Source organism: Phyllostomus discolor, chromosome 1 (genome assembly GCF_004126475.2).
Source record: "Phyllostomus discolor isolate MPI-MPIP mPhyDis1 chromosome 1, mPhyDis1.pri.v3, whole genome shotgun sequence".
Lineage (NCBI taxonomy): Eukaryota > Metazoa > Chordata > Mammalia > Chiroptera > Phyllostomidae > Phyllostomus > Phyllostomus discolor.
The window spans coordinates 176,316,435-176,342,795 of NC_040903.2; the positions used below are offsets into that span (position 1 = coordinate 176,316,435).

At 39.1% G+C, this 26,361-nt stretch overlaps 1 protein-coding gene across 1 annotated transcript in view; it reads left to right on the forward strand.

The window, feature by feature from the left end:
* The window catches only part of IQCH (IQ motif containing H), a 192,313-nt gene that overhangs the window by 68,002 nt on the left and 97,950 nt on the right, over positions 1–26,361 (forward strand). The window contains exons 8-10 of the mRNA XM_036017373.1: positions 13,231–13,269; positions 23,922–24,473; positions 25,169–25,235. Coding sequence (XP_035873266.1) covers positions 13,231–13,269; positions 23,922–24,473; positions 25,169–25,235 — 658 coding nt within the window. The remainder of the gene's footprint in view (positions 1–13,230; positions 13,270–23,921; positions 24,474–25,168; positions 25,236–26,361) is intronic.

The following is a 26,361-nucleotide window of genomic DNA, read 5'->3' on the forward strand; positions in this document are numbered from 1 at the left end:
GAACTAGAAGCTGATCTGGGGATTCCAAAAGCTACTGTGTCCGAGATTTTAACTAGTATCTTGGCATGCAAGGTGTCATGGCAAAATTCATTCTGCAGCTTCTGCTACCAGAGCAGAAGGAACATTGTGCTGCAGTTGCTAATGACTTAATTCAAACCACTACCAATGAAGCAGATTTCCTCAAGAAGTTCATAACCAGAAATGAATCATAGGTCTACAGCTATGGATCAGAAATGAAGGCCCCGTCATCCCAATGGAAGTAGCCTGGTTCTCTGTGCTCGAAGGAGGCGTGACAAAGTTGCAACAAGATCAAGACCACATTAACTGTGTTTTTTGATTGGGAAGGTGTTGTCCATCACACGTATGCCCCTCCAGTCCAAACAATTAGTAAGGAGTACTACCTCAATGCTCTTCATCAGTTGAGAGATGCAATGTATTGCAATGAAAACGGCTGCAGCTATGGGCAACTGGTGATTGGCATCTTCATCATAACAACATACTCACTCATGCATCACATCTCATACAGGGTTTTTTGGCAAAACATCAAATCTCTGAGGTGACTCAGCCACCTCACAGCCCAGATTCGGTGTTCTGAGACTTCTGGATTTTCTCAAAACTAAAATCACCTTTGGAAGAGAAGAGATTTCAGACCAGTGAAGAGATGTCTGAGGACCTCACATAAAACATGATTAAAAAACAACCAAGATCAGAGTAAATATAAAAGAAATAGAAAGTAAAAAGGCAAGAGAAAATATCAGTGAAACTAAAAGCTGTTTTTAAACAGGAGGATGAGGTGATCTGACTTATATTTTGATGAGGTTATTCTGGCTGCTTTACAGACAATGAATCATAGGGGAGAATGAGTAGAAGCAAGACTAGTTAAAAGACTATTATGGTAAATCGGATGAGGAATGATGGTGGATTGGAGGAGGACGGTATCAGTGGATATGAAGAGAAGTGAACCAATTCTGGTTATATTGTGGAGGTGGAGCCCTGGGGACTGGCTGAAGGATAGGAGTGAGGGAAGAGAGGCATCAAGGATAAATATGCATGACCGTATGAGTGAATATGTATGAATGGGCCCCAATTTTGTATCCATTCCGTCAATGATGGGAATTTCAGTGGTTTACACTATCAAACGATTATGAACAATACCACTCTAAGCACTCTTATACATGCCTTCTAATGCACATATGTATGCACTGCTGTTGGATATATATCGAAAAGTAGAATTGCTGAGTCCTAGGGTGTACAGATGCTCAGATTTCGTAGGTATTGCCACACAGTTTTCCCTGGTGATAAAATTGATTTATTTTCCTGCCAGCAGTATGTGAGAATTCCAGGTAATACATGTCTTTGTCATCACTTGATATTTTGAGTTTGTTTTCAAATTTTAGCCATCCTGGCAAGTCTGTTGTGGTATCTTTTGGTGGGTTCAAGTTCTATTTCTCTGGTGACCAGTGAAGTTGAGCAATTTTCTGATGTGTACTTATCATTTGAGGGTCTATTTTTTAAAGTGAGTTAAGGCTTTAACCTATTTTTTTTAATGCATTGTATTTCTTTTTCTTAGTTATTTATAGGAATTAATTATATTTTCTGGGTACTAATCTTTTATCAGTTATATGAATTGCAAACAAATTTTCCTACTCTGGCTTGGCATTTCATATTCTACTGGTGCCGTATTTTAATTAAACTTCTGAATTTGTGATAATTGTAGATTCACATTAAATTGTAAGACACAGAGAGATCTCTTGCACTCTTTACTCAGTTTTCTCAAAAAAATAACACTTTGCAAAACTCTCATACAGTATCACAACCAGAGTATTGAAACAGCCAAGATACAAAATTTTCATCAAAATTTAAAACTTCTACCTTTTTAAAGACGGTATTAAGAAAATGAAAAGAAAAGCTACAGGTTGGAAGTTAATATTTCAAAACACATACTTAATAATTTTTGTCCAGAAAATATAAAGAACTCTTAAAACTCAGTAATAAGAAAACAAGCAACCCCAATAACATAATAGACATAAGATTTGAACACACATTTTACTAAAATAGATATATAGACAGTAGATAAATAAATGCTTACATCATTAATCATTAGATAAATATAAATTAAAACAACTTGTAATAAATTGAAGACAACTGAAATTATACCAAACTTCGTTTCTGACCACAATGTTATGAAATGAGATATCAGTTACAAGAGCAAAACTGGAAAATTCACAAATGTGTACAGATTAAACAATATACTTCTAAAAAGTCGATAGGTCAAAGAAGAAATTAAGAGAAATTTTTAAAAATATCTTGAGACAAACAAAAATGAAAGCACAACATACTAAAACTTATGAGATACAGCAAAAGCAGTTCTAAGAGAGAAGTTTATAGCAATAAACATCTGTATTAAGAAAAAAGAAAGATCTCAAATAAACAACCTACCTTTACATCCCATGGAACTAGAAAAAGAAGAACAAACTAAGCCCAAGAAGGAAGAAACTAAAAAGATCAGAGTGCAAATAAATGAAATAGAGACTTGAAAGACAAGAGAAACTATCAATGAAACTAAAAGCTGTTTTGTAATAAAAAACAAAATTAGGAAAACTTTAGCTAGACTAAAGGAACAAAAGAAAGAAAACTCAGGTAAATAAAATCAGAAATGAAAAAGGAGACATTACAACTGATAACACAGAAATATTAAGGTTTAAGAAACTACTACAAACAATTATACACACAAAAAATTACCTCAAAGATAATTACCTCAAAGATAACCTCAAAGAAATATATATCCTAGAAACATAAGCCTACCCAGACTGAATAATGAAGAAACAGGAAATCTGAACAGACCAATTACTAGTAAGGAGGTAGAATCAGTAATCAAATACCTCACAACCAAGAAAAGTCCAGGACCAGGTGGCTTCACTGGTGAATTATACTGAGCACTTAAAGTTAATACCAATCCTCAAATTCTTCCAAAAAGTGGAAAAGGAAGGAACACTTCAAAACTAATTTTATGAGGCAAGCATTACCTTCATATTAAAGCCAGACAAGGACACTACAAGAAAAGAAAATTGCAGGCCAATATGCCTGATGAGGATAGATGCAAAAAATCCCTAACAAAATATTTGCAAACTGAATGCAACAGCACATTAAAAGGATCATACACCATGATTAAGCGGGCTTTATTCCTGGAATTCAAGGATAGTTCAACATATACAACTAAATAAATATTATACGCACTTGGTAAAATTTAACATTGTCCCATGATAAAAAAAAACAACAACAAAAAAACAAAAAAAAACTTCTCAACAAATTGGATATAGAAGGATTGTACAATATTTTGATATAATAAAGCCATATATGACAACTGACAATTAACGTTATACTCAATGGTGAAAAGCTAAAAACTTTCCCTTCAAGATCAGGAACAAGACAAGGATGCTCGTTCTTACTACTTTATTCAACACAGGAGTGAATAAAGTCTAGAAGTCCTAGCCAGATCAATTAGGCAAGAGAAAGAAATAAAGGACATCTAATCAGAAAGAAGTAAAATTGTCTCTGCAGATGACATGATATTGTATACAGAAAACCTTAAAGTTGCCACCAGCCCTGGCTGGCATAGCTCAGTGGATTGAGAGCGGGCTGGGAACCAAAGTGTCCCAGGTTCAATTCCCAGCCAGGGTACATTCCTGGGTTGCAGGCCATAACCCCCAGCAACCGCACATTGATGTTTCTTTCTATCTCTCTGCCTCTATCTCTATCTCCCTCCCTTCCTTCTCTAAAAATAAATAAATAAAATCTTTAAAAAAAAAAAGTTGCCACCAAAAAATGACTAGAACTAATAAATTAAGTTGGTAAAGTTGTAGGATAAGAAAATCAATAAATAAATATTAGTTGCATTTCTATACACTAAAACTCAACTATCAGAAAGAGAAATGTTTTAAAAATCCCATTTAGAATTACACCAAAAAGAGTAAAATATTTGGGGATAAGTTTAACCAAGGAAGTGAAAGATCTGTACTTTGAAAACTACAAAACATTGATGAAAGAAACTGAAGAAGACACAAATAAATGGAAGGATATTAATATAGTTAAAATGGCTACATATAGTTGGAAGATATAATATAGTTAAAATGGCTATATAGTTAACAGTTAAAATGGCTATACTGCTCAAAGCAATCTATGGACTCAGTGCAATCCCTATTAAAATTCCAATGGCACTTTTTCATAGAAACAGAAAAAAATTCTAATTTTCATATAAGACCACAAGAGACCCCAAATAGCAAAAGCCATCTTGGGAAAGAGAACAAAGCTGAAGGTATCACACTTCCTGACTCCAAACTGTATTACAAAGCTCTAGTAATCAAAATAGTAAGGTACTGGCACAAAAACAGACACATAGATCAATGGAATATAACAGAGAACCCAGAAATAAATCCATGTTTTCATGGTCAATTAATTTTCAACAAAGGGTCCAAGAATATTCAATGAGGAAAGAATAATCTCTTTAATAAATGGTGTTGGGAAAACCATACAATCACATTAAAAAGAATGAAACTGGACACCTCTTATACTGTACACAAAAATCAATTCAAATTTTATTAAAGATTTGAATGTAAAACCTCTAGGGAAAAAGCACAGGAGGGTTAGCTCTTGACAGTGATTTTTGGATTTGCAACAAAAGCAAAGGCAACAAAAAAAATAAATAAACAAGTGAGCCTACATCAAACAAGTTTTTCAGGCACAGCAAGAGGAACCACCAACAAAATGAAAAGGCAGGCTATGGAATGAGTTAAAATATAGGCAAATCACATATCTGATAAAGGTTTAATATACAAAGTATACAAAAAACTCATATAACTCAATAGCAAAAAAAAATGTCCCAATTAATTAAAAACTGAGCAAAGGACCTGAATAGACATTTTTTTTTCAAAGAATAAAAACATATGACCAAGAGGGACATGAAAAGGTGCTTAAATTGCCATCACTGATCATCAGGGAAATGTAAATCAAAACCACAGTGAGAAATCCTCTCACACCGGTTAGAATGGCTATCACCAAAAAGATAAATAACAAATGGCCAGCAAGGATGTGGTGAAAGAGAATCACTGTACACCATTGGTGGAAGGAAATGTGAAATGGTACAGCCACTATGGAAAACACTATGGAGCATTCTCAAGAAATTAGAAACAGCTTCTGGGTATTTGTCCAAGGAAAACAAAGTCATTATCTTGAAAGATGTCTGTACCCCCATGTTCATTGCAGCATTGTGCACACTAGCCAAGGTGTGGACACAAGTGTCTGTCAATAGATGAATGGATAAAGAAAATGTGATGTATGTACATATAGGTATAAATGTTGATACATAATGGAATATTGTTTAGACTTAATACAAGAGAAGATCTTGCCATTTATGACAACATGGCTGTAACTGGAAGATATTATGCTAAGTGAAATAAGCAAGACAAAGACAAATACTGCATGATGCATGGTGCCACTTACATGTGAAATCTAAGAAAAAAGAAAAAAACAAGGTCAAACTCATAGACACAGAGGATAGAAAAAACTCATAGAAACAGAATAAAAAAGTGGTTGCCAGGGACTTAAAGGATCTGATGTAAAACACAGTGACTGTGTTTTACTATAGTTTATAGTTGGTAACACTGTATTGTGTAAATGAAATTTGCTAAGAGAGTAGAACTTAAATGTTCTCACTGATAAAGAAAAAGTTAAATATGTGAGGTGATGGATGTATTCACTAACTAGATGAGGGGGAAGCCTTTCACCACGGATACATATATCAGATAACCACAATGCATACTTAAAATATCTTACATTTTTGTCAATTAAGCTCTCAACAAAGAAATTTTATTAAGAAGGCACAGAAATAATATTTAAACGAAAAGAGATACTTTAGATACACAGAATATTTAAAAAATTATATTGTAATTACTTTATGCCAATCTTTTAATGAAATGAAAATTTTCCTAGAAAAATCTAAACTGCCAAAATTAACTGAAGAAAAAAATATGAAACTTAAAAAAAACAATTTCATTAGATAATTTGCATTGGTAGTCAAAAATATCTCTCTCTCTCAAACACACACACACACACACACACACACACACAAAATTCCAGAGGAAAAATGGCTTCAGGCTTTTTATAGGCAAATTTACCAACTTTAAAGGATCAGATGATTTTTATTTCATACTATTCCATAGAAAGAGAAAAGAAGGAAAGCTTACCAACTGATTGTATGAAGCTAGTATAACTTTGATACCAAAACTAGGAAGGATAGTGTAAGAAAAAATATAGAGAGAGAAATCTCAGGAACATTCTAAATATGTATTTTTAAAATATTTTATTTATTTATTTTTAGAGAGGGAAGGGAGGGAGAAAGAGAGAGAGAAACATGAATGTGCGGTTGCTGGGGGCCATGGCCTGCAACCCAGGCATGTACCCTGACTGGGAATCAAACCTGTGACACTTTGATTCACAGCCCATGCTCAATTCACTGAGCTACACCAGCCAGAGCTCAGGAACATTCTAAATAAAAGTTAGCAGCATTTTTTCAAATTCATCATGATCTAGAAAGAATGTGAGGAAGATTGGATGTTATAAAAAACTAGTAATAATCTACCATAGTAACAAATTAAAAGAGAAAAACCCTATGGTCATCTCAGTATATGCCAAAGTGAAAAAAAATCATCCAGTATAACTCAATATTAATAAGAAAGGGAAAAAAACCTCTGGGCAGAGAAGTAGAAGAGAATATTCTGAACCTGATTATTGTTTTCAACCAAACCCCAAGGCAAACAATATTCTTAGTAGAGAAACTTTAGAAGAATTCTATGTCTCTGTTAAAAGTAGAGATAGTTTAAGGATGACCACTACTGCCACCACTAGTGAGTGCTGTCCTTGAGGCCCTAGCACATGCAATAAGGCAAAGAGTGGCGGGCGGGAGGGGTAGCAGTCAGGAATGCATGTGACTGCAAATACCAGCAACCTTAACTACTGGTGGCTTAAAACAATCAGGTTCATTTGTCTCATACATAAGAAGTCAGGAAAGTAGGCAGTCCAGGGCTGGTGGTGCTGATTAATGGCTCAGTTTCTGCTTCATAGTCTTCAGCCTGAGTTCATCCTTGTGCTTGCCACCTCTTGGCTCCAAGGGGTCTCCTGCAGATCTGGGCCTAAATGTACACATTCCAGACAGGAAGAGGAGAAAAACAGTGGAATCCCCTGTGTGGATTTCCCCTTACAAATCACTGGTCATGTGGCCACTGTTAGCTACAAGGAATGCTGGAAAAGTGAATGTGCAGGGGTATGATTAGGGTCAGGATTTAGGGTCCTGACCCTGTAGTATATATACACTATATACTTAGCATGATGTTATCCTTGGTCTAAGCCATTCATAAAATTCTGTTCTTTATTGGATATTAAATATATTTAATATTCAGGGTATACTTATACTAAAATGTATGTTTATCTAAAATTAAAATTTAACTATGTGTTCTTAAAATTTTGTTTTCTAAACTAGCAACCCTAAGAGCTGGGCATATTGTTACCCTGAAAGTACTGGGCTTCTAAAATCAGCATAAAGAAGGGGATGGCTACTTGACAGCCACATGTCAATAACTGCCACCAAAGCATACAAATTTGACCAGAAAGACAAGTTTTTCCCTCCTGGCATTAACCGGCAAAATTTATCATACAGACTTTTCCAGAAGGGAAATTGAGTAGCAAAATTGGAAGTACCTTAGCATATGGTTTTGTTGAAGATGCAGAAACATTCTTCAAATGCATGTGTCCCACAAAATCCAAGGTTACATGAAATTATAATTTAGTGGCAGAATTTCTGCAGGTGACTAATAAAAAATTTTTTAAATTGAGATATCATTAACTATGGATCATCCATATGAAATTACAGTTTTTTAGATCTTTATCCTACCAAATTTTATAAACATCTTACTTTTAAAATTATGCCCACTTGAAAACTTGTCAGCTGCTCTTTTTGTCTCAATAGGGGAATTTAACCATAAATTTCACTTGGCTGAGAGAACCTGAAAATTAAAAGACAGCAGATATAGGGATAACAAGCTTTATGGATAAATCCGTGGATTCCAGGCAGTCTGGACTGGCCTTCAGAAGCAGGAGGTCCTAGTCCAAGTGGATCACAGGGCAGAAGAGCACAGAAGTCAAGGTTAAAACTCATAGGTTTAAAATGGAGTCTTCATTTACTATTGCCAACTGCCCAGACTCAGAGACAATGGTGGGCAGTCTCACGGTCAGAGAGGCTCCCCGGAAGCCAGGGAAACCAGAGAAGTGGTAAAACTGGGTTGGTCCAATGCAACAAACAAATCCCCTTTGTGGAGCTGATTTTTAGTGATAAGACTCTGGAATTCCTGCTACTGTTTAAGAGATGGCTGAGATACTCACTGCAGCCCGCTCCAGGCAATGTGAGAGAACTGGGCCCTCAAGGTGTGAGATTCCACATTGTATACTGACACGCTGTGTTTGATCACCAGCTGTCAATTCGTCCCCAGATTGTTGCTAAAAACTGACAGAAAAGGGGTAGGCTAAGGAAGTGAGGAAAGGGATCCTCACTTACTGGACTCACTAAACTGGACATAACTAACTATTTAAATAAAGTATTTGTTCTCTTTCTTGGAAAGAATAGTGTAAGGATTTTTCTCCCCTGAGATTATCAGACTTGGGCTGTTTGCAAAGGGCAGATGGGTTTTCTGCCAGGCGACAGGAGGGATGTGATTCTCTCCCGAGAACCGGCCAGTTTGTGGGCTCCATGCCACACGTGAACGAGGTGCTGTGGACTAGTGTGCTCTCTGAAAGTCATTGCTTATGGATTTAATTAATTTCAAAACAATATTTAGTGTGTTTTTAACTTGTAGTATCTCCCCAAACCATTTAAATTCTTTAGAATCATTTCTTTTAATGACTACGCAATAGAATAGTCCATCATATATAGTGACATTAACTTACCTTTTCTTTTTTTTTAAATATATTTTATTGATTATGCTATTACACTTGTCCCATTTTCCCCCTTCACTCCCCTCCACCTTGCCCACCCCCTCCAACCCACATTCACCCCTTTAGTTCATGTCCACCTGTCATAAGTTTTTTCTTTTTTATATATATATATATATTTTATTGATTATGCTATTACAGTTGTCCCATTTCCCCCTTCACTCCCCTCCACCCTGTACCCCCTCTCCCACCCACGTTCCCCCCTTTAGTCCATGTCCATGTGTCATACTTATGAGTTCTTTAGCTTCTACATTTCCCGTACTATTCTTGCCCTCCCCCTATCTATTTTCAACCTACATTCGATGCTACTTATTTTCTATACCTTTTCCCCCTCTCTCCTCCTCCCACCCCTACTGCTAGCCCCCCCCCCCCATGTGCCCTCCATTTCTGTGGTTCTGTTCCTATTCTAGTTGTTTACTTAGTTTCTTTTGGTTTTGCTTTAGGTGTGGTTGTTAATAATTGTGAGTTTGCTGTCCTTTTACTATACATGTCTTTTCTTTATCTTCTTTTCTTAGATAAGTCCCTTTAGCATTTCATAAAGTAAGGGCTTGGTGATGATGAACTCCTTTAATTTGACCTTATCTGAAAAGCACTTTATCTTCTCTTCCATTCTAAATGAGAGCTTTGCTGGATAGAGCAATCTGGGATGTAGGTCCTTGTCTTTCATGACTTGGAATATTTCTTTCCAGCCTCTTCTTGCCTGTAAGGTCTCTTTTGAGAAATCAGCTGACAGTCTGATGGGAACTCCTTTGTAGGTGACTGTCCCCTTATCTCTTGCTGCTTCTAGGATTCTCTCCTTCGTTTTTACCTTGGCTAATGTAATTATGATGTGCCTTGGTGTGTTTCTTCTTGGGTCCAACTTCTTTGGGGCTCTCTGCGCTCCTTGGATTTCTTGGAAGACTGTTTCCTTTGCCAGTTTGGGGAAGTTCTCCTTTATTATTTGTTCAAATAACTTTTCCACTTGTTGGTCCTCCCCTTCTGGTACCCTTATAATTCGGATGTTGGAACGTTTAAAGGTGTCCTCAATGGTCTTAAGCTTTTCTTCGATTTTTTGAATTCTTATTTCATCATGCTTTCCTGTTTGGTTGATTCTGTCTTCCTTCTGGTCCACTGTGTTGTTTTGAGACTCAGATTCCTTCCTTTCACAATTGGCTCTCCTCCGTATGTCTTCCTGCATCTCTTTTATGGTAATCTGCATTTTTTCATGTAATTTGCATCCAAAATCAACCAGTTCCGTGAGCTTCCTGATCACCAGTGTTTTGAACTGTGCATCTGATAGATTGGCTATTTCTTGGTCACTCAAAAGGATGAGTCCTGGGGGACTGATCTGTTCTGCTGGAAACATATCTTATGTCTTTCCCTGTCTCTCCTATTATTTTATTTATTTATTTCTTTTTTCTCCGGTCTGGTCACTCTTGTTATGGTGGGGGGCGGAGCCTTAGGTGTTCACCGGGGCTGGGCGCCCCAGTCGCTAGATTGTGACATTATATGTGGGGGCAGGGGCGGGAGCGGGGACAGGAGGGATCAATGGCGACCGTTCTGTTATCTTGGAGTCAGACACTTCCCTGGGCTTCTGGGCCGTGAGCTCGGCCCTGGTCCACAATCGCTGCCCCACTGATTCCCCCAGCCGCCGCTCGAGTACTCAGGGATCACCGCTGTACCACTGCGCTCTTGCGTCCCGGATTGCTGTTGCGCCGATTTTGCGCCAAATTTCCCCCGACCTACTCACGCCTGTGACCCGCGCCAGCCCCGCGCCCGCTCGGCTCGTCGTCCCCTACCAGTCTGGATGTACGGGTCTACTTCAACTTCTTGGCTGTCCGACTTCCATTTAGATAAATCCTCTGACAGTTCTGATATTATGACTGCAAATCATTGTTGTAAATTATTGTTGTTCTGTTCTTGGTTGTACGAGGAGGTACGGTGCGTCCACCTATTCCTCCGTCTTGCCGGAAGTCTCATTAATTTACCTTTTCAACAAACTTGGCTATTTAAGGAAATCTTAAAGTGAAACATTTTTATAAGACAAATAGTACCCTCTAATTTTCCTGCTTTTAAAATTTGCCTTTTCACCAAGGCAGCTTGCAGAAGGCACGCTGACCTTATATGTTCTCATGGAACTGTTGCCCTCCCACGCCTTTTGTCCTCCTCCTGAAGTCAATGCAGCTCACAAAGATTTCACTGAATTGACCCAGGAAAGGCTAATAGTGAATAGTCAGTGGGTGACAGAGTCACCTGACTTTCGAGGCACAAATGCAATAGCATTAAACCAATGACTGGGTCTCCCCTTTCCAAAGAGGTAACCTTGCACCGTATTCACCCAACAGCCCATTTAGCTGGAGCTGAGAAGCCACTGCAGTTTCCAGAAGCCTTGAAGATCTTTCCCAGGAGACACAGATCAAAGGTATTCCCATTCCCAGCTAATGGAAAATTGTTCTTAATCATAATATTCTCAGTGAGATTTTTGGTAGTACCCATATGTTAATTATACCTTTCACACAGAAGTAAATACTCTTTCAGTGGTTTCTGGGACGCATATGATTTTACAACGGGGATTGTTATATAAGTAATCTCAGTCATGACAGTATCAGTCATGTCAAATTATTGCGAAATGAACTAAATGATTGGTCAACTTGTACTGCTAGCTGGTGATAGTCCCAGAGTCCGGAACACAGTAGCTAGTGCTTTGTATCCAAATTTGTGTTGCATGGTGTATGTTGTTGTGATGTTTTGCTGTTTTACACTTGTCTTTGAGCCAAAGATAAAAAAGCAAGCTCTCCAATTTTGCATGGTTACCGTAATGAAGAAGGGGAAGGAATTTTATGTCCTCTGACATCGGGAACTCACAGTACAACATGTTCATCCCCACAGAGATTCTCTTGGCTTAAAGGTGCTGGGCTCTTGGAGCTTGCTTTCTTATGTTTATGAGGCACAGACAGACTTGTGATAATTGAAACTTTTCACCCTAGAAAGGAGGCAGCTGGCAGTGTCTTTTTCTGAGCTTACCCTATGTGGTCATGTTTACAGCTGCTCCCTTTAAAAAGAGAGAGAGAGAAAGAGAGAGACAGAGAGAGAGAGAAATCAAAGAGTGGCACAGAAGAAATTAATCCCACTGTGTCTACGTAGTAGACTGTTACCTGTTCTTCCCAGACCTTCATCTTTTAATGTCCAAATCCTCCTCAAGATGTTTCCACTGGATTTGCAGCACTGGTGGGCTGTTTCCTCTTAAGAGATTTCCAAGCTGTTTCTGTCGCAGCATGTCATGTGACACCCCAGTTGCCATGGCAAATATTTGTGTTTCATGAAAAATGTGGGTTAAAAAAAAATCAATGTAAATGGCCAAATCCCAAGACAGACAGGCCTTCAGGCTAGCGTTTGGCCCGCACCATTATTGTTTCAAACTCAGCTGTTTAACAGGCTGTGCGAAGGCCATGGGCTAATATGCATAATGGGAACAAGCAGGGGCACCTGTTCCAATTCTCACCGTGTTCTAGCTCTCGGGGCCGCAGTTTTGCAGATAACAGATCTACAGGTAATCCAAAAAGACTAGGTTTTAAGCAGTAAGCTTAAAGAATTAAAAGCTTAAAAATTTTTTGAATGACGTTTCCTAAATTAAGCCTGCCTTTAATTTCCTATTGACTTCAGAAATCTTTTTTTTGTACTGCTAGAAGCAATAGTGGTTAAAGATTCCTTCCTGTGGCCCCAAACTGGTACATTTCTGAACTGACTCCTCAATAGTAAATGTAATTATTCATGTGCTCTGTGAAAAGTGCCCTAGCATGGAAGTTAAAAGGCTGTGATGCACCTGGCCTGTCACAGAGCCAGAGGAGACCTCGGATCAGTCCCCGCCACCGGGCAGTGTGCTGCCGCACCGAGAAGCCCTTGTAAATATTTCTCCGAGGGTCCCATAGAAGTGGGACTTGGCATCTGGTCATAGTTGTTTTTGCAAATATTTACTTTGTCGAACTCTTCAAAACAAACAGGGCCTTTGGCAAGCAGAGCATCATTGTCTGGGGGGCCGAATGTCTTTGTAATTATTAGCTCCCGCCTTCACGGAAAGGGGGAACGGGCTGGCCCAGTGGGGGAAGCTGGGCGAGTGGGGTTGGGGGGCGGGAGACTGTGCCTCCCATTTGTTTTGTAAAATTGCCCATGAGAGTCATTTTGATTTAAACTGTGTCTCATTCTTCATTGTAGGCGAAAGGCAGAAGGTCAAGAGTACATCAGGAGAAGAAGGTCTGTAATTGGTGTGACTCGTTGAAATCTGGGGTCTGTCACCTGATGTCCCTTCCTTCTGCTGCGGGGCAGAAGCATGGGAGGCTGGTTGGACAGCTGGAGATGGTCACAACAGTTTTTTTGCTCTTCTTTTATAAAAGAAATTATATCATGTTTTTCAGGAAAAAATGGTTTATTTAAAGTGGAAAATTTTTTTTTTCTCTGTTGGGACTGAATTACTTCTCAGGCTTTAGTCCAAAAATGTTATTTAGCATACTCAAAATTTGGTTGAGTCACTTCAGTCTTCCACCTCAATCTAAGATTTTCATCTTTTAAAAGTGCACTTAAAATGAAATAAAATGTAAAAAAAAAAGGATCAGTTGCCCCCCGGTGTGTGCATGCACGTGTGTGCATATGGTGCTCACACGCAATGCATGTATGACTAAAACAAGGTAACATTGGAAAAATGAAATCGTCCCCACAATACAGCAAGTACATGCCAGCTAGGAGCATTCCATGGGGCCATGGATGAATGATAAAGGTTCCACACTTGAAGTAGCAAAGAGCGGGATTCTCCTTTTACTAACAGAGACACGTGGAGCAAGTCGCTTAGATTCTCCATGCCTCCCTTCCCTCCTCCGGCAGATGGGAACACCACCCCCTTTCCCAAAGGCTTGCCATGAGGGTTCGAGGAGTTAATGGCACATGTGAAAGTGCTTCGGACCTATAAAGCACTTCTTACCATAATTTGTCGGTCTATTTTAAAGAGCATCTTTTAGGCCTCTCTTTTTCATGGATGTGATCTTATCAATAAGGATTTCAGAGGGAACTTAACCACCCCTTCTCAAGGGGGAAAAAAAGGCCACTTTTGGGGTCTCCTTATTTTCCTGTGGAGCTGTGACTGAACAGGGCCACATTTACAGCACTGATCTCGCACACAGTCCTGAACCCAGACAAATTGCTCCCAGATAAACTAATCAATGCAATTAGATCCTTCCTCTAGCTCCTCTTGACTTCTTGCTGTGAGGAAATTGTGAGCTTGCTTCTGCATTTAAAAATAGGATGTGCTTTAGGAATACAAAGGCATTATTTATCTGGAGTACTCATAAGGGCTAATGTTGATGGACTGTGCTCTTAGAGCAGGGCACTAAGCCCCTTCCTTACCCAATGAGTGCTCACAGCGGCCGCCAAGCCCCTGTGCTCTCGTTGTCCCCAGATCCACACAGCTCGTAAAGGGCTATGGAGGGTCCAGGTGACAGAGTGAAGGTCCAGAGTTTGTGGCCTCTCCACATCCCAGGTTCTCAATTCTTCCCACACCGTTAGGGACATTGTTCGGAACACTGTACATGGAGTATCTCATTTCACAGCATCTCCATGCAGTGGGTACTATTGTCACTTCCTTTTTACTGGGAGGGCCTTCTCTGGATACAGAGAGGTGAAGGTCATCCAACTAGAAAGTGGCAGGGCCACAATACAGAGCTGGCTGGGTGGCTGCCAGAGCCCCACAGCATTAGCAATTTTTTAAAATCACCATTGTTTTTGATGGAAACCTTTTTAAAGGATATAATGTCTCTGCCTCCCTAATCTAATTTAATATTTCATTTATCCAATATTATGCATACATACAACCAATTTCCAGTGTCTTTTTTACTTGTGTCCCCCAATATCAGGATGGTGGTTGTCACCGGTGTTATTATTGCACCTGCTCTTTTGGGCTCTGACTTCAACAGCCTTTTTGGACTTCTAGATCAGTGCAGTTGCCAGGTAACCAAAACTCAAGAAGTTGAATGATAAATTGAATCAGTCAGGCTCTGCCCAAGGATCCAAGGGATAAAATAATAAACTGTAATGGAGTTTGTAGTAACTTCAAGACATCTGAGGCCTTTATTTTCAGGAATCTAGTTTAAAGATTTGAGGGTGCTAAAATTGCCTCTCAGCAAATAAATCTTTTTATTATCTCAAGGCAGTCATGTTTCCAACTATGTTAAGATCCACTTGGTTCTAATTAATATTTTGATAGTAAAATATATTTTATGGGTAAAACAAGCAAATATATTTATTGAACATAAGGTCTAAGTTAAAATCATGAGTAGGTTTGCTTCTGGGAATGGGTTAATGCACCTAATATGTTGTTTCTTTTATTTAAATACACATGGAAATATGTAAATAGTTTAAATACTATACATTTAAATTCTATGTTATAAATATATTAATGTGTACTATATTTTTAAGATATTAAAAATTTATATATTTTTGTCTTCTTTACTTAAGAACTATATGTTTTATACATGATATGTATTCTGTATTATCTGACATGAGGACTTCATGGTACAACATAATTCATTCTTGTAGAGATGGTTCTGGTTTAAAGGTGCTGGACTTTAGAGCTTGCTTTCTTATCTTTATGAGCCACAGAGGTGCATACATACCTAGAACAAAGAACGACAACAGATTAACATCCATCCATGGCACTTTTTTTTTACATTAATCTCTATATGTTTCTGTATTTTCAAAACTTTTTCCAAATAAAACAAGAAAAAAATAAAAGAAAATCCTATGTCCTAAACCATACCTCTGCTGTAAAGTTTCCTTTAGTATAGAAAGAATAGGTTTGAGTGATTAATTTTAATGTCAAATTTGGGATCTCACTTCTTTTGGTCATGTCGTCATATTGTTAGTTTCTTTAGTATTTTCTGAATATATACTATTAAAGCTCGTGTTAGAAAACTGCGATTATGTCATAGGTAAGTCAGCTCTATATTTTAATCAGGCAACATGTGTGACGTTGCACATATCTCCCCCACCCAGCCCCATTCCGCCCCGTCTGTGTAAGGGGGAGATTAGACCAGATCAGTGTTTTTAAGGAGCTCCCACAGCCCCTGCAAGGCTTCCCCAGCTCGCCCAGGGTAGGGAGAAAAGCTGAAGTTCCCAGTAGGTGGGCCAAGGCCCTCGCACCCACAGCTGCTGTGTTAACTGTTTCCCCTCCTTCCAATCAAATTACATCGCTTTTGAACAAAGAGTTCCAGGCTTAAACATGTAAACTATGAAAACCGCCAGGTGGTGTCTAGCAGCAGTTCGATTGTAACGTGTCCAGTCCAGGGGAGGAGAAGCCTGCTTTCTGAAGAGTGCAGAGTGTCTCCCCAGGTGGATTTGTGCTTCTAGAACAACCCAGTCTCCTTTCTTGTCTTGTTCTAAAGGGAGAAGAGAGTGAGGTCCGACTAAGAATTAGAGCTCTTCAACCTGGAGATAGAAGATGAGATTTTTTTTTTAAGTCTAAGGCTATTTTTTTCTCTCTTAGACTCACTTTCCCTCATGAAACCTCAATCAATTGATCATCCTAAAGTAAGAAGAGGAAAAAAAATCTGAAAATAAAAGAAAAACTGTGGAATCTCTTAAAATCATTCTCCATTTTCTGTAATTTACTAGAAATTGCCGCCCTCACCTATGCATTTTTGAGCGTGAAACTTTTGAATTAAAATTATGCAGTTTTATTTGCAAAATATTTCTTCTTGCAAGAAAGAATTAACAAGAAAAAAACTGATAAAATTGTTTTTACTTCTCTGCATAGCATCTTTAACTGTACACTTTTATTACATGTAACTAATAATTTTACTTATTTACAGCAGAAAAAGGTGAAATTATCAGTAAGCCACAAGATAAAATCTTTACATTTTTAATTTATATTTTTCATTTATTAAATTATTATGACCCGATTACTCATAGAAAATTTAGAAAGTTCAAAAGGAGAAAAAATGCCAAAATATGCAAGAAAATTTTTTTCATAATACCACATATTTGAGTATTTGGCACACCCCTTGGTTGGCATCATACTATATATTCAACTGTGATTTTATTCTTTTCACCTAACAATTTATCAAAGCCTTTACATATATAATTTAAAACTCTTCATAAAATCTTTTAATGACCATGTAATATTTTGTCTTAAAGACATATAATTTTCTTAGTCATTATCCTTTTTTGACACTAAATTATCAATGTGAAATTATTATACTATTATAAATATTAAATATTTATTAAATATTTAATTATTTAAATATTAAATAGATTATTTAATTAATAAATAATTAAATAATTTCCAGTTCTCTGTTGTAAATAGAACTGCCATAAACATCCTTCATACGTGTACACAGATCTTTGCATTTAGGCTGAATCTTAGTGGTAGAGCTCCTTGGTCAAAGGTAAGGACATTTTCAGATCCAAGTGGTCAAACTTTCTATTAGTGCTTCAAAACTCAAGTTATGAGTTTGCAAATAACTTGTGTGATCATAGAATAGCTTTGTGCTATAAATCCAGCCCAAGTGGCTATGAGCTTAAATTTTACTATTCACTCACTCATTCATTCACCTAATATTTATGGAGCTTTTACCGCACACCAGGCAGCATACTAGGTACTGGGGACACAGCAGTGAGCAAAAACAAGCCACGTCTTTGCCCTCGTGGGACTTATATTCTAGCGAGGGAGGCAGAAAATAAACAGATATTTAATACAATGTCAGGTAGTGACAAGTGCTTTGAGTTAAAATAAAGCAGAATACATATGTAGGTATAGAGGGTGTGAGAAACTGGGGTGCTGTAAGAATTCTGCAAGTGTTGTTTAGTGATCTTTGACCAACATACTTGCTAGACACACAATTTTCCCCAGAAAACTGCAATGTCAAGTTTTTCTTTGAATAGAGACCCTTTCTGGAGCTTCCTCTTTTCCCTTTACCAATAGAGAAAATAACGATGTGACTTTTCACAGAAAGCTAGGACTCGGGCTGCTTTTGCTGCCCATCTTGTCAGGTTCCCTGTACTTATCATCGCCAGCAAGTTCCCCCCATCCATCATAATTGTCCCAGGTGGCCCTTAACGATGTCACATTCTCTCAGAGAATATTAGAAGGGTAGCGGAAACGATGACACCAATGCAGCAATAAAATGAAAAGTTTCTTTAGAAAAGGAAATTTCACATTTGACTGAAAATATACTCCATCTATTTAAAAAACCATCCTTATTTTGTTATGTTTGATCTTCAATCAGAATTGATCCTTTGAGTGTTTTTGTCCCGTAAGAATGTATCTAGGTGAGGATCTTTTTTCTCCTGAGGAAGTGTTTCAGGAAGACTCATTTGAATAAAGATACGTTTCAAAGCAATTGCAGAAATTATCCCTAGAAAATTGCCACTGATCTGAGTGGCCTGTACACTCAATTCTCTTCCTTTATATGTCTCCACTCAATGAACTCTCTATTTTTGCCTTTTATTCTCTTTCTAAAGGTTAAGGGCTCCGACTCTCACTTGTAATGGACACTTAAGGCTTATGCCATTTCTAGGTCCTACAGACAGAGACCTGATATGCAGACCCTGAAATACTGGGATATCACTCTTTGGGGTTCTCTGCCCATGATCATCTTTACAACTGTTCCTTTATTGTGGCATGTGAGTTGCTAGAAAGAGCTTCCTATCTAAAAAAGTAAAGAGAGAAAAACAATCCCTGGGTCTTTTTCATGGCTCATGAAGAGATGCTTGCCTTTGATTTGATGGCTCGACTAACATCAGGAGTTTATTAAACAGCAGATACTCCTGGAGGGGTTGCACTTTAAGTCAGAAGGACATAGGGGGTCAAAATTAGAAGTGCCCTGAGTGATCCCCTAATGGAAAGTGAAACTCCCCAAGGAAAAGTGACTTCCCAAGGCCACAGTGGGGAGTGGTGACAGACTAGGTCCCAGGTCTTCTCACTTCAAATCCATCACTTTTCCACTACACCATGGTTCATTAGCACGTTCATAGGGGTTAGTTTAACAGATTGCTTTGCAAATAAGAAAGAAACAACAGGTCAAGGCCAGGTTGTCTCTGATGAAGGAGATGGTAACAGGAGGGCTGAGCGAGGAGAGCATAGTTGGTAATGGGCCATATGGGAAGTTCCGGACAATTAGGGCCGTGGGCATTGGCAGTGTGGGGGTAGGGAGTGACAGCCAGCTCTGCGATCTTGGACCACTCACCTAACCTCTCTGAGCCTCAGTTTCCTCGCCTCTGGTAATAATAACCGCATAGACTGAGATGAGACACCGTGAATGATTCTTTATACATATTGTGATCATCACAGCAACCGATAGGGACCTCCCATTTTTACAGAGGAGAAACATTTAGGTTCAGGGAGGATGGATGTTGTTTTAGTCTGCTCAGGCTACTGTAACAAACAATGTAGACCCGGCAGCCTAAGCAACAACATTTATTTCTTACAGTTCTGGAGGCTGGGTGTGGTGAGAGTTCTCTTCCTGGTTTGCAAAAGGCCGCCTTCTTGCTATATCTTCACCTGGTAAGGAGAGAGAGATCATCTCTTTTATCTCTTCCTATAAGGGCACTAATCTCATCGTGAAGCTTCCAGCCTTATGACCTAATTACCTCTCAAAGGTCCCACCTCCAAATATCCTCACGCTGAGAACTAGGGCTTCAGCATATGAATTTTGTGGGGACACAAGCATTCAGTTCACGGCAGACTGTAATTTATCCAAGAGTACATAACAGATAGTGAGACAGCACGCACTTGATTCCAGGTTAATAAGACGTCAGGGCCAAGGCTCATTTCCCTGGGTCCATATGAGCCTTTTGAGTAAAAAAGGGAGGCCAGTGACCTTCAAGATCCCTCATGCTTTAAAATTCAAGACTGCGATTATGCTGAGTCCCTGAATCCTGATTAGTCAACTAACCTCTCTAAATATTGTATATATCTTTCTCACATTTTAGCAAGCTGAGGACTTGACATCTATTCTGTACAAAGTTTAACACGCTGTGGACCCCCAACAGATATTAAAGAGCAGTCGTCACGGATGGTATCCCTGGTCTTCAGAGAGTGATGAAGACTCATCTCTGAGGGTCGCTCCATTCGTCCCCCGAGCTAGGCTCTCACTTAGACCCATAACGGCAGGAGGAACTTTTTTCTCACACACTGGAATTTCCTAGGGTAGTTACTGATGGATATACATTTGGGCATTTGAGAAACTGAACACCCAAACATAAATTCAAAAGTACAATAATTTAATCTATCCTTCCAGGAAAACCACTCTCTAAAATTATTGTCCATGTTGGGTTACCCCAATCACTTGATCGTTAGCTGTCAGGAGACCTTGGTTACCTCCGATTCAGAGATCCTTGGCTCCAGCTTACTCCTGCATCGCATGCTGTCCACACGTGTGAAAGGAACGTTTTTCATAAAGACGTTCAGCTTAGAAATATGTGTCTTTTTTTCTGAATTTTTTTCTTGGTGGCACTTATTTCTAAATTTTAGAAGGCCATTCCAGACCTGCCTCTTCTGCTTCACATCTGTGACTTGCCGGCACATGCGGTCATCATCCTGCTTCCTGCTCTTTGTTTTAGATTTGGAATTTTCCCTAAATAACTGCTCCAGAAACTCTCAGAGTTGCCTCATTAGGGGTTACACCTTGCAAATGAAGAAGAGCCTATCCCAGCTGGATGGCGTGGTTCAAGCACAATACTAATAGTCAGGCCATGGCTACAGGTTTGGGCTCTGTGTGGGCCAGAGAGCCAACCCCACTGGAAGGAAATGATGTGACTATTAAGTAAGTGACAGTACATTAGGAGTAAGGCACATCTTGCACCAAAAAGAAGGGAGGGAAAGAGAGGAAAAGAAAGAAGTGAGGGAAGGAAGGAAAGGGGAGAGGGAGGGAGTCAAGAAGGAAGCAAGGAACGATAGAAGGAAGGAAATGATTGTAGACAAGTTCATGGAGATAAAACGATAAAGGAAGAATAACAGAAGGAACCAAAACTTGAAGCATGGCGTGACCTTTAATCAGGGCTCTTATTCCTAGCAGGCTGTGAAACAGCTTTGTCTCTACCTGCTCGATGGCTCTCACAATGCTGATGCACTGCTTTAATTTGGGAAGCCTTTCTCTTGAGAGACATGTCTTTTCTTGCTCTAAGTCTAAAGTGCTCCCGAGTGTGGCATTCTCTGTGACAGATGTACTACAGTTATGCTTTAGCTGACTCCAGACCCACAGTTTCCCCGTGCCTGAGTGGTCTATTTGATGTCCAAGAGTGTGTTTCCTTTGAGAACAGGTCTTTACTAGAATATCATCCAAGAGTTAGGGAGGTGCAATCCCTTTGTTCTCAAAGAGCCACTGTTAAATTCGTAACCCTATTGTCATCCCACAGCTATTCTATATAAAGGTCTGAAGTGCATTTGTTGGCGTAGGTAAATGCCCTAGACCCACCCCATGGAAAGGCACTGCCCCAGAGAGACATAAGCATCCTCTCTTTTCTTAAACTTCTCCCCAGGTGGCTCCATTTCCAACAATGGTCCCAGTTCCGTGTGGCTCTCTGTAGAGATAAGGAATTTCAAAATATTTTCACATTTCCAAGGAGCCCAGAGTCTCTGGTGAATCTCCCATCCATAGCCGTGCTCTTTGTAGGAGTCCCAGGGTCTTGTTGACAGGATCAAGTGTGGGACTCCTGGCAGGACCAGCCGGCTCCATACACGGCCATCTGTGATTATTCTGCGTGTCTGTTTCTCGCGGATGGAGCACTGTCATTCTTCTCTGAATTCGAACCTTTCCATCATCGGAACCCGATCCTGAAGGAAGGCAGAAGTGTAGCCACGGGCCGTTTCTGTGGGAGCATGTGCCACGTGTCTTCATTCGGGAGCTGCGGCTCCTCCTGCCAGCACTGGCATCTGCTGAAGGAGACGTTACTTCTCTAACTCTCTCTGGCCCATCCAAAAAGAAGGGGTTATTTCCACTTGCTAAACAGTTTGCGTTTTCTCTTGGCACTTGATTAGATGAGAAAAGGGCTAGAGTCCTGGCGAGAAGGCTTTTTTCCATCACTCTTATGCCTATAACAACTCCTAAATTAAAAGCATAAAAGAGCTTGCTGCTATTTAAACTCCACTCCTAAAGTTCAAGGAAATGACCCCTTTTGGAGGTAACACTTGCTTTTCGGCATTTTTACTTGAGATGACAGTCCAACTATGTCCACCGCCTAGAACCTAAGAAAAGAAAAAGAATGTGAAGTTTAAAAAAACTTTTCCTGTTTGCTTAGGGTGCTTCTATTATTAATACATCTCTTGGCTTGCTTTTCCCTTCAATAGCTTTCTGCTTTGAGTTTGTTAGTTAATATCAGTTAACATTTGTTTAACAAAGACAGAGTATAAACAATCTCCGATAGTGCTGCTCATCACCATAGAGCTGTGGCATAATGGCCATTGATACATTAACTGACTGCTTTGTTTTCTTTGAGTTCTGTGAAAACTTCAAACTAAAGAGAGCAGCATAATCTTACACTTTGGTAAAGATGGGCTTATACATCTGAAAACATTGGCATGTGGAAGACAATCTGTTCCTTAACTCCCTGAGCAAGAAGCAGGCAGCACCGTTAGCTGATACCTGGCTTAGGGAGGAGGAGGCGGGGCCTGAAACATCTCTGCCCCTCCCCCGCCAGGCCGCTAGGAACCTCCAGACACGGGGCAGAGTGTCTTTTCCTAGTGCAACAGGTTTCAGTAATGAAATGTAGTGGTTTCACAGTGGATGTGGACACAAAACATTCTTTTTTTTCTCTTTTTAAAGGGGTATGTGTAACATATATTGCCGTTGTGATCCAAACCTCTTGTGATTTTATTTTTAAAATAACATTTCTTCAGTTTTTTTCCATACAAAAAAGTATAAAGAAAAAAAAGCTGTCATCATTCTACTCTTAGAGAACCTATCTCAACATTTAAAAACAAAAGTAGTATTTTTCATGACTTGAAAGTTCAATCAGCACAGTCCTGGCCAGGTTGCTCAGTGGGTTAGAGTGTCATCCCGGTACACCAAGGTTGTGGGTTTGATGTCCCCGGTCAGAGCACATACACGAAGCGACCAATGAATGCATAGTGGAACAATTAAAAAAAATCGATGCCCCTCTCTCTCTCTCTCATCAATTTAAAAATTCAATCAGTACAGATAAAAACAAAATGAAAAGCAAATGCTTCCTTGGTTTTACTTGTTACATGATTTCAGATTCTACCTGGGGACAGCTCCAGATATATCCCTAAGAAGACACCAGATTTAAGAATAAAAGAACCTATGTCAAGAGAAGCCTAGAAAGTGGCAGTGGTGACAACACACAACACAATGTCCTGTAAAATCACGTTTGGATACTAAGAGAAGGTGGCAGAGCTTCGCAACGCTAGAAAGTGATGACCTGTTAGCATGCCAGAACAGACAGCAAAGCTCTGATGAGCATATCTGAGGTTATCACAAAGAGTGCACAGAAAAGCTTACCCCATCTCTCAGGGTTGGTGGGTAACTTATGAGCAAGAAAGCAGTGACTTGCTTCCATTCGAGCATGTGTAAAAGTAAATCACCAAGGTTATGGGGGTCAGTTGACCAAATTGAAGTGAACTAAATGCCCAAATTTTATATGATCACTTTCCTTGAGCAATTAACACTTTTATAAAAGTGATACTAGATTTGAATGATCTCTAAGATATTATTTTGGTAATGTTTTATGATATATACTGGCCAGACTTTCATATATGATCTATAGTCGTTAAACCAAAACTAGGACCCATATTTTCCTGCCGTTGAGTAATAAATGATAGTGTGATACTGCGTGTGTCTTGACTGCTCCTTTAAAGAAGATCATAATTCTATTTCATCTCTGGTGACATTTTTCTTCCACAGTCCCTGAGAATCTCATCAACTTCTGAAGCTCAGAAATCACCTTGGGATTATGACTTTTTCATTTATAACGGCGTCATAAACAAGACAGACCCGGACTTCTTAGCATTCAAGGCATGCTTTAGTTCATCCTGGGGAAGTACTCTCTCTCTCTTAGAACACATTGAGAAGTTTCTCAGGGACTATGCAATACCAGAAGTCAAAATAAAAGGGAACAATTTAGTAGCCCTCCTTCCAGAATTTGAGCTGAAGAATAAACTTACCAAGACTGACCTTCTCTCAGTGGTAGAGAACCCGGTTCCCATCCAAAACATAATAAACGTCCCTGGGCAAAGGTACAAGGGCCAAGGTGGAAAGATAAAGGCTATCAGCAAGATCCAAGCCACATGGAAATGCTACAAGGCCAGAAAATTCTTCCTGACGTATCGCCAGCAGAAGTGGGCGTCAGGTGTGATCGCCATCACGTGGCTGCTGCACTGCCATAAGTCTCGAATAAAGAAGATCCTGCAGGAGGCACGTGAGAGACACCTGCAGAATTTCCGCCTTCGAGCCAAGGTACACAAGGCGGCCAGCTGTTAAGGCAGACCTCTTTTTCTAAACATTTCTTGCTTGAACGAGTGCAATGAGGGTCTCTTTATCTTCCTTTTCTCTCTCCAACTACCCTCCCCGGCGGCCCCCCTCACCTTCCACTCTCCTCCTTGTGTGACGCACAAACACTACATTTGTTTGCACCATACATCATATTTTAACCCTAATCAGGAATCTGCAAACTCTGCTGCAATTTTTCTATAGAAAAAGAAAGTCCCTTCACTCTGACTATGGTAGTTCTGTCAGAAAATCAATGGTGTAACTGCATTAACTTTTCTCCCTATATATACCTCCTGGCACTTTAATTTGCTAGGGGAAAAAAAAACCCCTGTCTTGTCTACATTGCTGTCACCACTTTGTCAGAAAGTATTTAAGTTTGCAGACAGCCTTTTAATTAGTGCTCACAATTTCATTTATGTTTGCTTTCTCTTTTTTTCATTCATATTCTGTTAATTAAGTGAGCTGCCTCTAATCTTCCCCTGCCAGTAGCATCATGTAGCCACCTAATTAAATTAATTGGGGAAGATGTTTTAAGTATGTAATTAAATCAATTAATATAATTTATGCCTGGCTTAACTGTACAGTGGAAAAACAGCTGAAGTTTGACTAGATGAATCCACTACAGCTTCCTGTCACTGATCAATGCTCTTCTTGATTTTTAGCATCTGGCAGCCAACTGGAATCGCATCAGGACCTCCAGGAGGACTATTATCCATATCCCATCATTAGGTATAACACTTTTGCCTGCAAATCTATCAGCAACCTCTATTACCCACCACATTATGGCTCCTTGATTGAGTTCAAGGAAGGCCCCTTGTTTTATTCAAATTGGTCTCGGCAGGAAAATGTTCTCGACATGATGAGAGTAATAACACAGGGCCCTCGCTCGAAACGGCGTTTAATTTGGGGATTAAGCAAATAAAGTCATTATGTGGGGGCTGCTATTCAGTGGAGAGGTGATTTGCTGTAATTCGCTTTCATCTGTATGAAATGAACTAAAAAGTTGTATTTTTCCCCCTGAAATAACAGATAATGTTTTCTATCTTCTTTAATGATAGAGGAACACAGGCTTGTGTGTGTCATTGCTGTTATGCCAATAAGCCAGGATATTGCTTGTACACTGTTTTTAATCAAATGTGCAGTCAAAATGATAAGCTACATTCTCTGAAATTATTTAGTTCTAATTACGAGCAGATGGGATGCTTTATTTGCACCTAGGGCGCCTGAGCAAAAGGAAATGCTGTGTGAACAAGAATAATTAAGAAGTTGAATAGTGTTTTTTTGCGCTTAAATAATCTGCAGTTTCATGTTAATTAGCACTAATGTAATTATTTAATTACATTTATGAATTGGGGAACTTAAAAGCTGTTTTCTACAACACGGTGGTAAAATAGGTATGCCAAAATGACACGGGGAGTTTTAAAAATTTGCATGGGAAGTTCTTTTAAAACATGAACTGCTGTCCAAGTGTTTGCAATTTATTTGCTGGCTTGTTTGTTTTGTTTTCCTTTTTGTCTTCCTAGGTGTGAAATACTTTTGGTGAGACCAGATTTCCTAAGCTGACTTGGTAGGGTTTTGACGAGCAAGTGAAATCCACTGAATCTACATATTACATATGAGCTTTTTGTTAAGACCTTTTAAGTAGAGCAAGGCATTAAGCGGTCTATTGTAACAGAACTCAGAGTTGCAATTTATTTATGCTTCTGTGTTAATATACCTGTTTGTGTACTTAGCATAGAACCATAACACAATATATAACATTAAAAGCAAAAGTAATTATTATTATATAAATATGATTAAGATTTTATTTTAAATTAGTAAAATATTTTTATTACTATAAATATTTTTGCAAAAT